At 32.5% G+C, this 17,406-nt stretch overlaps 2 protein-coding genes across 2 annotated transcripts; one reads left to right on the forward strand and one right to left on the reverse strand.

The window, feature by feature from the left end:
* The first annotated feature begins 140 nt into the window (after nucleotides 1-140).
* Nucleotides 141-5,867, forward strand: LOC123671239 (probable G-protein coupled receptor Mth-like 5). Its single transcript, XM_045604979.1, has 7 exons — nucleotides 141-523; nucleotides 580-799; nucleotides 870-1,161; nucleotides 1,832-1,910; nucleotides 2,037-2,209; nucleotides 2,374-2,509; nucleotides 3,937-5,867. Exons 1-7 carry the CDS (start codon nucleotides 285-287, stop codon nucleotides 4,217-4,219), a joined length of 1,422 nt encoding a protein of 473 aa, XP_045460935.1. The 5' UTR covers nucleotides 141-284; the 3' UTR covers nucleotides 4,220-5,867.
* On the reverse strand, nucleotides 5,578-7,607 carry LOC123671240 (WD repeat-containing protein 20). The gene has a single exon (XM_045604980.1). It carries the CDS (start codon nucleotides 7,333-7,335, stop codon nucleotides 6,037-6,039), a length of 1,299 nt encoding a protein of 432 aa, XP_045460936.1. The 5' UTR covers nucleotides 7,336-7,607; the 3' UTR covers nucleotides 5,578-6,036.
* Nucleotides 7,608-17,406: the final 9,799 nt, after the last annotated feature.

The raw sequence follows: 17,406 nt of genomic DNA on the forward strand, positions 1-17,406 counted from the left end.
TAATTAATTAACAGTAATTTAATAAAAAATAAATCACTAGACAAAGGGTACTCCGAAGGGTTTTCACTTGGACACTTTCCTTAGGTTTAATTTTGACAGTAGATAAAATATATATTTGATTCTGTGATTAATTACTTAACCCTGATGAGCTAGAGATATCTCTGGTTATTGCAGATCAGGTTTTTGTTAATTATAATAGTAATTTTTGAAAATTTTATAACTCAGAATAAAACTGCTGTAAACAACTGCTCTTATTTATTTAACCGATGAACATATAAACCAACATGAAGATACATGTACAATTGATACTTCTAATTCAATGCATTCAAAGTGTATTTGGAAATATTAGGGAATCAAACAGCTTTTCAAAAGAAAATGACTTAGTGCGTGTTAATAAATGTTGTGAGCCATATGAATTACTCCTGGGTAAATCTTGTGTACATTTCAATAACACAAATGAGAAAATCTGGCAGCCTATGTTTACATCGGAAAGGGGGGAAGCAAATATAAAAGTATCATACAGGTGAACTTGAACCAATTTTTCTTTCATTCTACTCTAATTATTTGAAATATTGGTAGGTTGGTGCCAGGAACTCCTGATTGTGGTTCAAGACAGACTTTTCCTATTTATTTCAATGCTAACTCTACCGAAAAATTACAACTTCTTCCAAATGGAGTTTTGCGACATATTTATTCTCACCCAATTCCAAATGAAGATGAAGATATTGGAATAGAAATCTTGGATGGTAAAGATCTGCTCTTTCACGATTTTCCACAAGGCCAGTACTGCATGGATAAGGTGAATTCATCTGGTTTTTGGATTTTTTTGCTTCAATTCTGGTATTTTGTAATACTTTCTAATATTCCAGAGAATTGATGGTAATGTAGTAAGTGAATTTGCAAAAGTTTGTGTTCCTGAACATGAAAATAGCTGGACAAGAACAGAATTTGTTATGCATAATATTGTTAGTCCTGTAACACATGGTATTAATATTGCATGTCTTTTGACTATAGCTGTAATATACTTCGTTATGCCAAATTTGAGAGATTTGGTAGGAAATATCATAACAACAATGTGCTTCTGTTTAATTTTGAGTCAAATTGGTGGTCTTCTCAGAATGCTGACAGTTTTCACTAGCCATATTAGTCTACTAATAACAGGTATAGTATTTTAATGAAGATCTTTTCATAGTATTTAAGAATCAATGTAACAATAATACTTTTTCAATTGGTGATAAAAAATTTCTTCCATAGTTACGTATATCAATAAAAACATCTTGTGTTTTCATTTAGGAGTTTGTTGTATTTAAATTCTTCTGCAGAATTGATCTCATAATATGAAGGGAATTATCAAAATAATTTGTTTGATGATAACATCAGATGCATTATGTTTCACTGATATAGTCTATTTAAAAAAAATGCATCTGGTCACCGATGGAGATTCCGAAATGTCATCTGTTTACCTTGGATCCATTATACTCATGTTCATTATAGCGTATTCGACTGGCAGCACCAGTGCGAATAAATTCGAATTTTTATAGAGCTAAATGACATAATCAGCTCTAATTAATTCGAACTGGTGCAACCAGTTGAAAACGCTATTAGTTTTTATATAAATTATGGATTGCATCAAAATTTAAATGAATCATAATTAATTTTTGAATATACAAAACAAAAAAGAAACACTTGGATAGAATATCAAAATTTGTTTTGAAACCAATGAAAAAATATTTTTTTACAGTCAACAATTTTTTTTTCCTAGCTGATCTCATACCTTAGATTTACTATAGTAGGTATATCAAGGGAAAGTCTAAAATGTATATTTTTTCAGAAACAATCTGTTACATATTTTTACTTGGATCATTTTTCTGGCTGAATAGTTTGGCATTTTATATTTGGAGAACCTTCAAGTAAGTTTTTTTCAAAAAATTACTCAAAAAATATGATGTTTTTTGAAAAATTGAAGATGAACATGACTGAATTTTTTCATATTTTATTGTAGTTTGATATTCTTACTAAATTCATAATAATTTTAGGTCACGTAATGTTTTTTTGAGGATTACTGACAAAAAGAAATATTGTTATTATTCCATGTATTCATGGTCATGCACCATCATTCTTGGAGTATTAGCAATATTTGCACATTTTACCATGGACTACCCTGAATTCAATAGATCTATTAAATTTTTTGAAGAAAGGGAAGAAATAGGTGAGAACTAACATATGAAAACTTTGATAATTTTTTGAAAGTGAAAGTTTTGAATTTAGTAATTTCAAAACATATAAAGCACAAGATTTGAATGAAAGTTGGTTATATCTATATATATCTATATTTGTAATAGTATTAATTTCCAATTTTAATTTTTTTTTTAGGATCTTTGGGGCTAATAATTTTTTTTGTACCAATAGCATTTGTTGTGATACTAGATATTTATTTCTTTGCTTCAACTATGAAGGTTATAAACAGAATGCATACGTATGGTAGAATACACCATAAATTGAGACATAGGTAAGTAATAATTCTATTTACTACTCTATTAAAATTTATCTGGTGAATGAAACTAACTTTGGTGTTTTGAATTTTAATTTTGTTATGAAAATTTGTTGGAAATGATAGGGTTGGAATGGTTTGAGAAAATAATAAAAATATCTGATAAATACAAACCCGCTCAGTTTTTCTTTACTTTCAAGATGAGATGTTTTTTCTTTTTCTATATTGTCTAGATTTGTTTCTCTTTGAGTGTCCTTTTGTTTTTGAGTAAATGAAATAAAAATTTCCCAACAAGGCAGATCCAGTGGCTTGCCAATGGATGTGCCTTCAGGAAAGTTATATATTTTTTCTAATGTTTTTTTGACATTTTGAGGGTTAAAGGAACTCTTGTTTAATTAGTACATAATGTTATACAGATTGTGAGAAAGTTTTGTATGTGGGTCAAATAAACATTTTAATTATTTTTATTATATTGAAAATGAAGATAATCTAAGATCTGAAGGATCTATGGATATTATATAAGGGCATCACGTTCAAACGTCAGCATCAAATTGGATAATTATTTTTTTTGTTGTGTTCATTACTGTCATGGGAAGGTTTATACAAAAAAATATTTTCGAAAAAATCGTACCCAAAAAAAAGGCTTTCCTTGTTCCTCCAATTGAGCGAACAATCATAGAGTATAATTTGAAACTTCCAAGGCTGTACTTTGGGTTGCTTGACAGAGAGTAGGTGAATGAAATGAAACAAAAAGGATTCTTTCTTATTTTATCAAAAAGATTATTGATATAATGCAAATGTATTTAGGAATACGTAATTCTGTTAATTGCGAGAATAAATTATCAAACACACAGTTGTCCAAGTTTTTCGAAATCGAGTGATAAAGGAAAAATAAGATTACACAAAAGCAGTTACACCACCCGTGCAGAGCCGGGGCGGGCAGCTAGTACTTTATTAAGAAAATACTCTACAAAGACAATACCCACCAAGTAGGGATTTCCAAATGGATCGGATTATAGGGAATTTTGTTATTATGTAATCTGTTAGAATTTATTGTTGAATTATATTTTAACACCTCTTCAAAATTAGGGAATACAATTGATTATAATTAAATTTATATTTAAATCTGTAGAAAAAGAGAACATTTTAATTTATAACCTTTTGAGAGAGAATAACTCAACAGTTTTTCAGATTTTATGTAGTGGGAATAAACTATTCAATAAATTTATTATTAATTGTTTTGCTCAAGTTTGCTCTCAGTCAGTTGAATTTCTCCCCCTATATATATACATTTTCGATACCAATTTTTGTTGCTATCTTGTACATCAGATTCTTTTCTCGTTAACTTCTTCCATATTTTGTAGTAGTTATAATTTTAATGGTTATTAGTTTTGCTCAAGAAAAATCGAAATAACCATGGTCAATGATATTTGTTTTTTTTGCAGCTTTCGAATGTTTTTACTTCTACTTGTGATCAAAACTATAACCTGGCTCTTCTTTTTGGCGTCTTTCACTAAGTATGAAAGTTTAGTCAATACTTACCTTATTGTCAACGCTTTTCAAGGGCCTCTTATTTTGTACGTTTGTATATTCAACCAAAAACATGTTTTATATTTGGTTCAAAAAACATGTTGTTATAACACAAAAATTTGCTCCTGCTGCCGTCCAAAAACTGAACTCGAATGGGGTGATGAAATGACTGCTATGAATACTGGTTTGAACTATTGAGTACAATATTTTTATTGACATTCACATTCACAATATCATATAGGGAATATATTCACAATTCTTCGTCATAATCCGAACATTCATTTTTAAAGTAGTTTCATTTATTAATTTTCTTGCATCACTTTTGGCCAATTACTTAAGAATCCTATGAGGGGTTGTTCATTAAAATTACAGAATACATATTGAAATATATATTTGACAATTGAACTTTTCTGTGAAGAGTTAGTTTATAATTTTTATTCTTCATTTTCTATTAGTTAACTAAAAAAAATACTAACTACTATTGATCAATTGAATCCCTCTAGCTCAGTTGTCTAGAATTCTGCCAAAGCAGAAAAACTATACTAAGTTTTTTCAAAGTCTCTTGACGAATATATAAAAATATATATTCAATAGATTTATTTTTCATATTAATCATTTAGAGAAAAAAAATATAACCAAAATCTGTTTGTCAGTGACATACAATGTACATACCTGTATACTTATTTCTAAATAATTTTTTTCGAACTTGACCTATTGTCGTTAACTTCAAAAATTCTGAATTGCTCTCATGAAATATGAAATATCCATCTTCACGTTTTATAATATGAGACAAATTTTGCCAACCATCTGTGATATGCACTGGAAAATAAACAATTTTTGAAAATGGCCTCTATTATCAAAATCGAAAAATTATTCAACCAACTCGATTCAATTAATAGCTCTCTTGTAATTACGCCAGTCTATAGATCACCTCAATGTGCATAACTTCAATTAATGACAGACACCAAATTTGTGGAAACGCGTGATAATTCTAAAGAATAAAACTGATAAATATTTATTTCTGAACTGGTGATTTTGGAAAGACTATACCGACCATAGTGTGTACATTTTGTACTTTCAATTATAAAGTGATGTGAGAAATAACAGTATTATCCGTCCATGCTTGAAAAATAAGTTACTTTTTTTTTGTTAAATGCTAACTTACCAAAAACTCAAGAATCTCATATATGTAATGAATATTTTTTATTGCTCATTTTTCTGATTATCTCAATACTGACAATGCAATATATTCAGGACACAACCTACCCACAATTCAAAACTCTAGTTTGCTGAAGGATTGTTTAAAATATGCAAAAAAACTCTTTATACATTTTTTAAATTTCTATATTATGAGTACCTGAATGAAAATAATTTTATCTAATGCAAATCGATTTGATAGGTACTTATTCAGGGAATATTCAATTATTGATTTTTAAAGTTAATGCTTATTGAAATTTTTCATGAAACTGTTATTTTAATGATATTTATCAATCCATTGCTCATTTATAGAGAACATGAATTGATTTAAGAAACTAGTCCATTAAAATTATGCCAAGTGATGTTTAAATAATATATTGTTATTGTTACAAGAAAATAAAGGCAGCTTTTTGTGATTTTTTACTAGTTGAAGTTCAAGAAATATAAATGACTAGTTCCACAATAAATTTGTTGAATACTTAAAGTAAAAAAGATTGACACATGCACACTTGTATTTACTTATTGAATCTGTACTAGATGGAAGATTAGGGCACAAGTTAGGTACTTAAGGCAGAGATATATTAAGCACTAATTTATAATTTTTTGTACATTTATATTTTTTATAATAAAATATATTACAATTTTTCTAGTTCTGTCCATTTATTATTAAAAAGAATAAACCTTTTCAATTATCATCAAAAAAATCAATTTCAACAGAAAAACATCATAAATATTATTCATCAATAATGGTCAACATGAAGACATCTGAAAAAATAATACATCAATAAATTAGCACTTTACATTTAGCAGTATTACATTCATGAAGGGGGGCGTGCCCAAGTATACACATATCCATCTTGGCACGCAGTTATAATACAATCTGGTCGAAACATAAGAGAAGTCAGTCTTTCATGTGCAATTTTTTTACAAACTAAAGGTTCGAGTGTTGGACACTCATCTAATCTAGGACATGCAGGTGTTCCTACTAGTTGCAAAGGATCAATCCTCTTCTTTGCAGCTCTAGGTCTAGGAGGAGCCAGAGCTTCTTCTGGAAGTTCCCAAAGACAGATTTGTGTATCATGTCCTACAGAACCAAATCTATAACAAGCTTCAGTTTCTAAATACCAATCAAATGCTACTGCTGAAACCCAAGACCTGTGACCTTGAGCTCTAGCAATTACCCGTTTTTCCTCCATAGAAAATACTGTAACTAAATCATCCTCTCCACCAACTGCAATTAACCTACAGTCATTAGACCATGCTACACATAGCAAACCACCAAAATAAGATCTTGCAGTTCCAAGTAAATCCATGCTATCATACTGAAATATCCGTAAAAGTCCATCTTGAGAAACAACAGCTAGTTTACCACCATCTGGACTAAAAGCTAATTCGTTAATGGCAGCACCTGTTCCAAGTAACCATCTAAATAGAGGATTTCGTGTAGATTTTGTTTTACATGTACTAATTGTAAAGCCCTCACCCGCTTTAAATGGTTGGTAGTGAGGTATAGTTGACCCACAAGGGAGTTCTTCATTATAGACATATAACTGACCAGAAGTGTGTGCAGAAAGAAAAAGAGATTTACTGCCAGGAACCCAGCGCAAACACGTAACCCTACTTTTATCAATAAGTCTTTCTTCATTAAACAATTTATTGACTTCTTTTTTGAATGGATCAATGAGTTGTATTTGGCCAGTACTAAAACCAATAAGCAAACTCAAATTTTCACTTGTAGCAGAAAATGTATTGAAATCATGACAAGTAGGGTTTGTTCCTTTATAAATCTTCTTTTCCAAAGGTTTACTAAGATCGGCTGCTTTCTTGATACCTTTATAAACATAAACATATAATTCTCTACCATGATTGAAGCAGATCTTTTCACTTTGATCTGGCAATGTAATTAATGAAACTCTAACTTGGGGTGGGGTTTGCCCTTGTTGCTGATATCCTACACGATTTGGACGAGAATATTCACTAAGAGTCATAAGTCGATAAGTACCCTCTCTTGTTGCAAATTGTGTTTTAACGTCTCCAGGTTCGCTAAGTGAACGATCAAGAGGTCTATCCCCAGCCTCCAGTAAAGACTGTGTACACATTGTATCAGATCTCGCCATTTCCAATGTGATTTATTATTTCCTTGAGTCAAAAACATGGAGTAGCTCTTACATTGTTACCATGATACTCGTTTTCGTTATTAATTGAAGGCTGCGTAGTTCAGTTCCGATTAAAAATATTGTAAATAACTAATGACAATCAGAACTTATACATAGGTTATTTTTTATTTTATTACCCAACTCCAACTCTATGACTATTAGATCAAAGATGTTTCAAAATTTAAAAACATAAAATTCTCTTTCTTATTATCTTATTCGTATTGTTTTAAACTTATTACAATATCCTAAAGTGAAATATATGACCAGTCATATCATTGTGAAAGTTACTTCAGGATAAGTAGATAATAATAAGAAAACTAATTTCAGTACTCTCTTGTTTGGATTATAAGAAATTGAATTACGTTAAGCTTTGGCAGATATCTTCTAGATGACACCCTCATCCTTATTCCTTTTCATACATGGTGTCTAGAGGAATTGGTAGTTTCGTTTACTAATGCGGATTTTGATATTGGGGCCACTATGGCCATTTTCTTTTCTTTTTAAACTACTGGCGTACATAAAATAGCACTAAATTTTTTTTTCCTGTTTTTCATTCAAGATTTTTGTTAATTCTGATTGAATAATAGTATATTTTATGTCCCTTATTTTCTGTGAGTTAGTTGCCTTGCCAGCGTTTTCTTATTGAATTTCGGTAGTATTTTATTTGCCTTATGATGTGGACGGAAATTTTATCAATAAGGTCTTTTGGCGTTTTTTTAGGGGTGATTTTATATCGGGCATACATGAGAGCTTTCATGAGTTTGTCTACTTCAAATTCTAACTGCGAAAGTTAGATATTCTCTAAGTATATCCAGTCCATTGCTGAATAATCGTGCAATATTTTTTCATGTACCTACTTTTTCAATGTCTTCGTAGCTTATTGTAAATAAGACCGAATTACGGTCTGATGTTAGTTGACAACTAGAATCCGGTTCCGTTCAGTGGCGTACCTAGACAAAAGCCTTTGGGAGAGGGCATAAAGACTGATGAACGAAAAAAAATTGCTTATTTTTGTTTCAAAGTCCTTTGAATTCACAGAAACTTCTTGAGATTGATTTTCACCTGTCGAAGTGTCAGTTGTTTTAGCAAATAGAGAATTTATCAGAATTTTAACTAAACTGAGGAGTGGACATGCACTTACATCGCAACATATGTATGTTCCAAATGAGAATTGAAAATTCTCCAATTGTTGGTACATCATCTAACATTTTTTTGTTTATTCGCATGTGAAAAAACCGGCCTTTAGTAAGATAGTTGGTTACACTAAATTGACTAAATCTTTCAATCTAACTTTACTCCTATCCCTAAGGAATGAAGGAGTTTATGAAATTATTTATGTTGATAGAGTTCGAGAGCTTTAAATAATAATACAAGAGAGAAATATTTTTAGACTGAATTTTTCATTATTATAATCTGGTAGATAATTTCATGGCATTTATTTTTTAAATATGATTTTCGCCGTGAATACAAGTTAGTCCATTCGATCAGTCCAATTTTTTACTACTTTTTCCAATAAATTTGGCCGTATAGTATCATGAGAGGTTTGAATATTGACTTCACGAGTTGCTGCTTTGTCGGCACAAAGCAATGACTTAACATATCCCCATAAAAAGTTATCGAGAGGCGTAAAGTTGCATGAACGAAGGAGCCAGTTAATAGGACCACTTCTGGAAATATAGTTGTCACCAAATTAATATTGCAATAAATTGATGATAAAGCGCACCTATGGCAATTCTTATTGGAAGCAAGTGACGTCGATGTGTAGCTGATTCATTTTTGGAAACAAGAGATCAGTCAGCATGGCTTGATGACGCTAGCCATTCAACGTAATCGTAGCTCCAGAGCCGTATCTAGGTACTATTTCGCCTGTGGCAATATCTTAGGCAGAGCCCCCCATTTTCGAAGATTTTTCTTCATCGATTATATTTTCTTATAGTATATTTTGTTCGTAACTTAAGTCATATATTTTGTGATTATTTTATGCTTAGTACGAGAATTCTAAGGAAGGCTAGCAATATTTTCAATGTTTCCAGCAAGGGCGTAGAAATGGGTGGTAATTATCCCCCCCCCCAATATTTCCAGAATATAAAATTTTAGAATTCTCGCAAAGACGAAAAACGAAAATTTTTCCATAAAAAGTATTGGTTCTTTTTATGGAAAAAATTTCGTTTTTCGTCTTTGCGAGAATTCTAAAATTTTATATTCTGGAAATATTAGGGGGGGGGATAATTACCACCCATTTCTACGCCCTTGCTGGAAACATTGAAAATATTGCTAGCCTTCCCTAGAATTCGCGTACTAAGCATAAAATCATTTTACTTTCCTCTGAAATCGACACGGAGTACAAAATCGGACCCAAAATCGGTTTATGAGTTTATTATCGCTTTCAAGATGAGTACTTTTACCTTTACAAGATATTTAACTTGAATTGGCATAGATCTTCCGATTTGAAGTTATCATCTTGTGATATGCCTATTTTGTATGCAAATCTACAGGGTGATATTTTTCTGGAAGGGTACCTGCTTCTTTCCATCAGAACTATTTTTTTGTGAAGCACTGGTTCTATAGAAAAATGTGAAAAGAAACTCTGGTCTAGTACAACACTTTTTGGTTTGTTGTAGTTTTGTCGTATCTGCTATCGATTTCGAAAAAAAAACAGCTCTCTGCTAATCCTCAGGAAAATTCGAATTATCAAAAAAATACAGTTAGTAAGCTGTGATGAATAAATTAATTATAACTTATGGTACTCATCAACAAATTCTGTAGCGAAGATTAATAAAGATTCGATAAACTAATAAATATAACACTAAAAAGTATGACCATACAAGAAATACCCTGTATCTTGAAAACAAAGCGTTTGCCGCTCATGTTTATGGGTTTTTTTTTTCTTAAAATTATCCAAGGAATATTTTCCTTCGTAACTACGTTTTAGGAAAAAAGAAAGATCTCCGTCCTTTGTTTCCAGATTCCTCGGCATTGCTCGTTGCGAGGCGTATACATGACAACCGAGTTGTGATCTTTCGAATTATTATATCTGGTACTCCAATATTTTTTTCTCTTGATATTTTTGGGCGCCCCTGCAGACCTTGCGCCCGTGGCAAGTGCCACCCTTGCCACGCCCTAGATACGGCACTGCGTAGCTCCTTCCTCATTTCGAAAGAAATAAGGACCGACTATGCCACCAGCTTGAAAACTGCAACAAACAATAAATTTTAATGGATGTAATGGTGTTTTTATTCTTGCACGAGCTTTATTTTATAGGTACGTAAGCCAAGATCCTCACGTAAAATTTTTCTAGTACCTAGTCGAAGGACAGAGTGACAGAGATCAAGAAGTTTAGAACGGCGACTTGTCGACATTTCGGTGTCTCTCCAAACGTTTCTTCGGTATGCATACTTCTTTGTCTTGTTGATGGTTTCGAATCGAGAACGATGAATAACAGCAACAATTGCTTTCTCACTAGGCCGATTAGTGGTGTTCTTTTATTCATCACATATCCACCCTGATTGAAACACGATGAGCTGTCAGATGGCTCATCAGGTGTAGAATAAAATAACGAGCTGCATCGGTGATTGAAAGAACGAGTGACAGTTTCAATCGTTGAATAAACGAACGATTTGATGCAACCGTAGTTGAAGCGCTGAATACTTTGCTGAATAAAAGAACACCACTTCTATGTTGACCGTAAAATGAACTACGCGAACAGATTATTTCAAAGTAAATTTCAATAATTTGGAAGCATTGTTTTGGCGTAAAATGATTAATTATGAATCGCCAAACCTTACTGAACAGGAATGTCAACACAGTTTGGAATTATCAATTGTCAAACCATAGACAACTACCATCAACCATCTAAACTTCTCATGTTGCTAAGAATACACCCGTTATTAAGAGGGAACACCATCACGTGGCTGCTCCGTTGAAAATTAATTAAGAAATATTTCTCTTCACAAATCACCGATTTTTATGAGATTTTCACATAATATCCTCAAATAATAATCTACATGGAAGAAAGTGAATATTTTAATTTGCGAATGAAAAATAAAAAAAAACACTATGGTATCGTTTCGTTTTTCGCAAAAACTTGACTTTGTACAGCGCACTGATATATTTTTGAAATATTCGTGAAAAAAAACTTCCACAAATCATTGAAAAAAAGGTAAATCTATAATTTAGTGAAAATCATCGTACAGTACTGCCCTCTACTTATTTGCTAAAAAAATAAAGAAGATGAAGTGAATATAGGTACAACTTTGTACACCGTACAATGTTTGGTCATCGCAGGAGCGCCAGAGTGGAAATTAATGGGTACAAAAGTTTGACTGATTCTCGAAAAACCACGGGGTTGTAATCCCTCTTAAGAAGGTGGGATTGAAGTTATAATGCGGCGTTGCGCATGTTTTTTCCCATGTTTTGTTACCACTTTTCCTTCCGAGATTCAGTCATGTAAGATGTATGAAAATGAAATCGCTTTGAAGAACCCCCCGCGCATGGGCGCCCGCAGAAATTTTTCTCAGAGGGGGCAAAATGAAAATTATTGAAAAACGATAAGGCGTCCATGATTAAAAAATAATTTATTCGACCTTAGGTTTTGAATAAACAATAATCACAGAGACATATTATGTCTGTTCGTGATGATGATGATGATTGTCATTGAAAACCGGAAAATTGTTGTGAATCCATATTACTTTCCTTTTTTTCTTGCCCTTTGGATTGAGAAAGTTATATTGAGGGTGTTGTGCTGAAAAATGAGACAATCAAAATCTCAGGGGGGCCATGGCCCCCCCTGCCCCCCCCTGCGGGCGCCCATGCCCCCGCGTGATTGTGTCCTTGTTTTTCCTACCCCTTTGAGTTCAGCCTAAGCTGCGTAGTTCTGTTGGCTAATGACTCTATCTATATCTTTTCATCTAGGCCGAATCGGAAAATATTGTAAAGAAAAAAGTGTTCGTTTTAATCCCAAGAATCTACTGTTGAAATATATGTACAAGTCAAATACTCACCCTGTATAGTTCTCGGTATGCTTTAAGTGTGAATCGAATTTGGGACACCCTGTACATGACGTTTTCAAGTTTTTCAACACTATTCTATTCGTTTCAGATTCTACCATACTGAACGATGTTTTTTTGGCATCAGATCTATTGTTGTAGGATGATACTCATATTAGCAATCGATTGTGATGGGGAACTTGGTTGTGATGCTGATAATATGAGTAAAATGCGTTTACTAAAAAATTCATATTTTCGAAACTAACTGAGTTAGAATCTTGCGGTAAAAAATATTTTATTAAGTACAACGTTATCGCGGCCTATATTTCGAAAATTACAGACATTGTGACGAAATTATAGAGCGATCGGTTCAGAGAACTCGCACTCAAAAAAACTGATAAAACATACCTAGGTCTCAAAAAAAATAATTGTTCCATTCTTTCATCATGGAATGGGCTGTTGACATAAAAATATATTCTTGTAATATGGAGTTGTGAGGGGCTTTTTGATCTCTTATTAAATTTGCATGCCACACTGGACCGACGAATTCCGAAAAAGGCCTAACGATGAAGTACAAATTTTAATTGATGTACCGAACTTCACAAAGGAAACCAATCCTTTGGATAGTGAACTGTACCTTTAACACAGATATGTTGAGAAATATCCCAGTCGATATAGGAGATCGTTTTTTTACGAGATCAGATCAGTTTGGCAATTTCAGAATATTTGTATAAATATTTTGTTATCAGATTTTGAAATAATGTACATACAGGGTGATTCCGGAAGCGACCGTCAGATTTTAAGAGAAATTTATACTAGTCAAACAATGTCAATTTCGAAACAATGTTTTAGTATATGGTTGGAGACCTCAAGACTACAGTCTACAGGGTAATTTATTCGATAATAATAAGATATCAGAAAGCAGATCATAGATATCTTGATTTATTCTCAAGTAACAGGGTGTTTCTGAAAAATGACCGTTTCTAATGATTCGCTATGCTGCTGTTATGAGTATTATACATATAAACCATAAAAATTACTAAGAAAAAGTGTTGAAATATCTCGTCTAAAACTTTTTTTTTCAGTAATATTTATGGTTTATACAGGGTGTCCCTGGAAGAATGCGACAAACGGACACCATGAATGAAAGTCATCATGGAGAACTCTTATCAAGGCCTTCTCTTGGAATATACAGGGGAAAATATACAAGGAAAAAAATACAGTTGATAAACTCAATATCTTTGAAACGGATGACATTTTTGAATAACCGATAACGGGATGCTTTTCGATAAATCTGCGGCTGAAAAACTGCGTTGAAAAATATAGGCTGCACCAATTTTATTCTATATCTCTGAAAGAGTAATTAATATCTATGATCGGTTATGAGTATCATATAAACCATAAAATTACTGAAAAAAACATTTTCTTTTAGAATTTTGTGAATATCTCGAACAGAAACCAAGATATAGCTAAATATTTGAAACGGTTATTTTTCAGAAACGCCCTGTAACATGAGAACAAATCAAGAATTCTATGATACGCTTTCTGATGTTATCTTAATATTTTGAAAAAAGAGATCGAAGATTTTTTTCTTTAAGTCTTATAGTTCTCGATATGCTTTTAGTGAGAATCGAATTTGGGACACCCTGTATATGGAATTTAAGAATTTTCTCTGTCCGTTTCAGATTCTATCATAAAAAATGATGTTTTTTTGGCACTCCTCCGGTTTTCAGAATATTTTTTTTGAAACGAACAATATTGAAATTTCGCTTAAATCACAAAAAAGTTGCGTTATTTAGGGATGAGCGTGTTTGTATGAACAGATCCAAAATATCTCCAATGGTTCCCGAGATATCTCGAAAAAACTGAAAATCGAGATTTCCTTTTTTCTGTATAACTCATTTGTTTTTGGAGATAAATTCACCAAATTTGGTTTATAACCATTATTCAATATAGAGATACTGATGGTGTCTTCAGATTTTTTTTGTTCTCTATTGTTTCAGAGACGCGATAGTACAGTGATGATTTCACATAAAAACTCTTCAAATTTGCGTACCTAACTCAATATTTCTGTAGAGTGTGATACATTATTGAATACGTAATTCTTTCTTCATCACACCATAAGGACAACCAATATGACGTCCATAAGAAAATAAATTGACTAACGCGTCTCTGAAACAATGTAGAACAGAAAAAATTTGAAGACACCATTAGAATCTCTATATTGGATAATGGCTATAAATCAAATTTCGTGAAGTTACCTCCAAAAACAGAAGAGTTATACAGAAAAAAAGAAAATCTTAGGTTCTTCGAGATATCTCGGGAACCATTAGAGATATTTTGGATCAGTTCACACCAACACACCCATCCCTAAATAACACAACTTTATTTGTAATTTAAGCCACCCTATATTTCTAACGGTTTTCGATATCCCTGTAGTGCCCCTCTAAATAGTTCTATTCCTGTATATCCTAGTGGGCTTAAATTAATTTGTATACGCAGTTATAATATCACAAGAGCATAGACAATATGTTTCGCGAACTACGTTTAGCGAAGAGGTTCGTATAATCGAAATATCTATATTGTCTATGCTCGAGTTGCTATTCGTCACGATTACATTTATACAACGAATAATATTTTCAATTTATATAACTATAACCAAAGCGCTGCGTTCTGAAAAATTCAATGACATTTCACTGTTCTTGACTTTTATTTTTTGGCGAACGTCCAAGAATGTTACTAAGGAAATGATCCCAATATGGCAGGAGGCGAAACACCAAAACGATTTTACCACGTCGTCAAGGGCATATTCCTCCATCAATACGTCGTAACTATGGGAATTTTACGGATTCTATTGATTCATCAAAACATGAATTAAATAATCAAAAAAATCACTCGAATTTTTAAGCCGAATTATAAGAAAATCGTATTATGAGAACTCTTCATCTATAGTGCATTTTTCGAAAAGAATCAAGTGCTAATATTTCTCGAACGTGTCTCGTATTCAGATTATCCGGAAAGTGTCGATATTGTCAGGTTTCACATTATGCCAATGCAAATTTGCAATTACATTGGCGCCCTAACACAATAATCAGAAGAAACTGAGTTATTACAATCGATCCTGAATAAATTAAATCAGCTACCACTTTCGGTTATAAACTTGATTGCCTTTAATTAAGTCTACAGTGGCGGCTGACCTATACTCAAAGGTGCGCTTTGTTAATTGGACCTCGGCCTTCTTGCAGACATCCTGCAATTAAACTGAGACTGTGCTAATGAACGCTCACGTTTTGTTTACCCTGGCCCTCCTCAGTGTCCCCAATACGCTTCAGGCATAAGTCATTTCAGCATCTCCTAGCGAGACCGCAAACTTTAATATCAACTTTTCCCATAAATTCATATTGTCTAAATGAAGGTATTTCGCTAAGTTCATACGATCATGCAGTTTCGCAATACTAGGGTAGACGCTGATGAGCATGGTTTGAGGCATGGTTAATTTTGAGGTTGTTCCACTGGCGGATCTAAGAAGTTTTTTAGGAGGGGGTATAACCCATAACTCCCTCACATGTTGTTGATCAAGGGCGTAGATCTTTTTTTCTTGGGGAGGTAATCGAAAAAAAAAAATTTTTGGCGACATTGTTTACTCATAACTATAATGTGAGAAAAAGAGGTTTGAGAACGAAGTTTGAACCAAATTACTCAAAATAATTTTGTTTTATTATTAATTCGATTGCTTTTATCTTATACTGAATTGGAGAAGAAGAAAAATGAGAGATTCCTTGGATAATCTTGAAAATAAAATGGCCCATAAACATGAGCTCGCAAACGCTTTGTTTTCGAGATGCAGGGTGTTTCTTAAAGTCCTACTTTTTTGTGATGCTTGACCAGTTTATCGAATCTTTATTAATCTTCTCTACAGAGTTGGTAAATCAGTACCAAAACTTATAATTAATTAATTTATCACAGCTACCTAACTGTATCTTTATAATAATTTGAATATTTCTGAGAATTACTATAGAGAGAATTTTTTCTCGAAATCGATTGCAGATACGACAAAACTACAACAAACGAAAAAGTGTAGTACTGAACCAGAGTTTCTTTTTAAATTTTTCTAAATTACTAGTGGTTCACAAAAAAATAATTCTGGAGGAGAGAAGCGGGCACCCTTCAAGAAAAAATTCAAAATTAGTATATGACTTGATGAAAACTTCAAATTGGAATATCTATACCATTTAAAATGAATATCTTGCGAAGGGAAGGTGCTATGAAAAAAAAAACTTGAACTTTAACATCTGTATCTCAAAAACAAATCGTTTTCGGGCCCATGTTATCGGACTTTATTTCTTAAAATGATCCGAGGAATCTGACAATATCGTTTGTACCTCCAATTTAGGAACACTCTTTATCGTCAATTCAAAACTGATGTCTTCACAAATAAATTGTAATTTGAATAAAACACATTAAATTGTAAAAAACAGCACAGACAAATTCTCGATGCGAATAACTCAGTCCAATTCTTTGATAACGACCATCTGGAAATATGCTGAGATAATAATGATATCCAAGCCAAACAAACCTGAATACGACGTGAGATCTTATAGACCCATAAGCCTTTTACCAATTCTAGCTAAATTGTTTGAAAAACTTCTACTCAAGAGATTGAAGAAAGATATAGACCTTTACACAATACTACCCAACCATCAGCTTGGATTTAGGGAAAACCATTCGGCAAGCCATCAAATACATCTTGTGATAAACACTATATCAAGAAGTCTCGAAGAAAAAAAAAATTGTACTGCTGGATTCATCGCAGGCGTTCGACAAGGTTTGGCATAATGGCCAACTCTACAAATTGAAAAATCTTCTTCCTCAGCCATAATCTAATTCTAAAATCATATGTCACCCATCGATATTTTGCTGTGAAACAGGGTGATGCTCTATCTGAACCAATTGAAATGAAAGCAGGAGTACCACAGGGAAGTATACAAGGTCCACTGCTTTATCTCATATATACATCCGTCATTCCAGAGAATCAGAACACTACAAT

This window comes from Harmonia axyridis, chromosome 1 (assembly GCF_914767665.1).
Source record: "Harmonia axyridis chromosome 1, icHarAxyr1.1, whole genome shotgun sequence".
Taxonomy (NCBI): domain Eukaryota; kingdom Metazoa; phylum Arthropoda; class Insecta; order Coleoptera; family Coccinellidae; genus Harmonia; species Harmonia axyridis.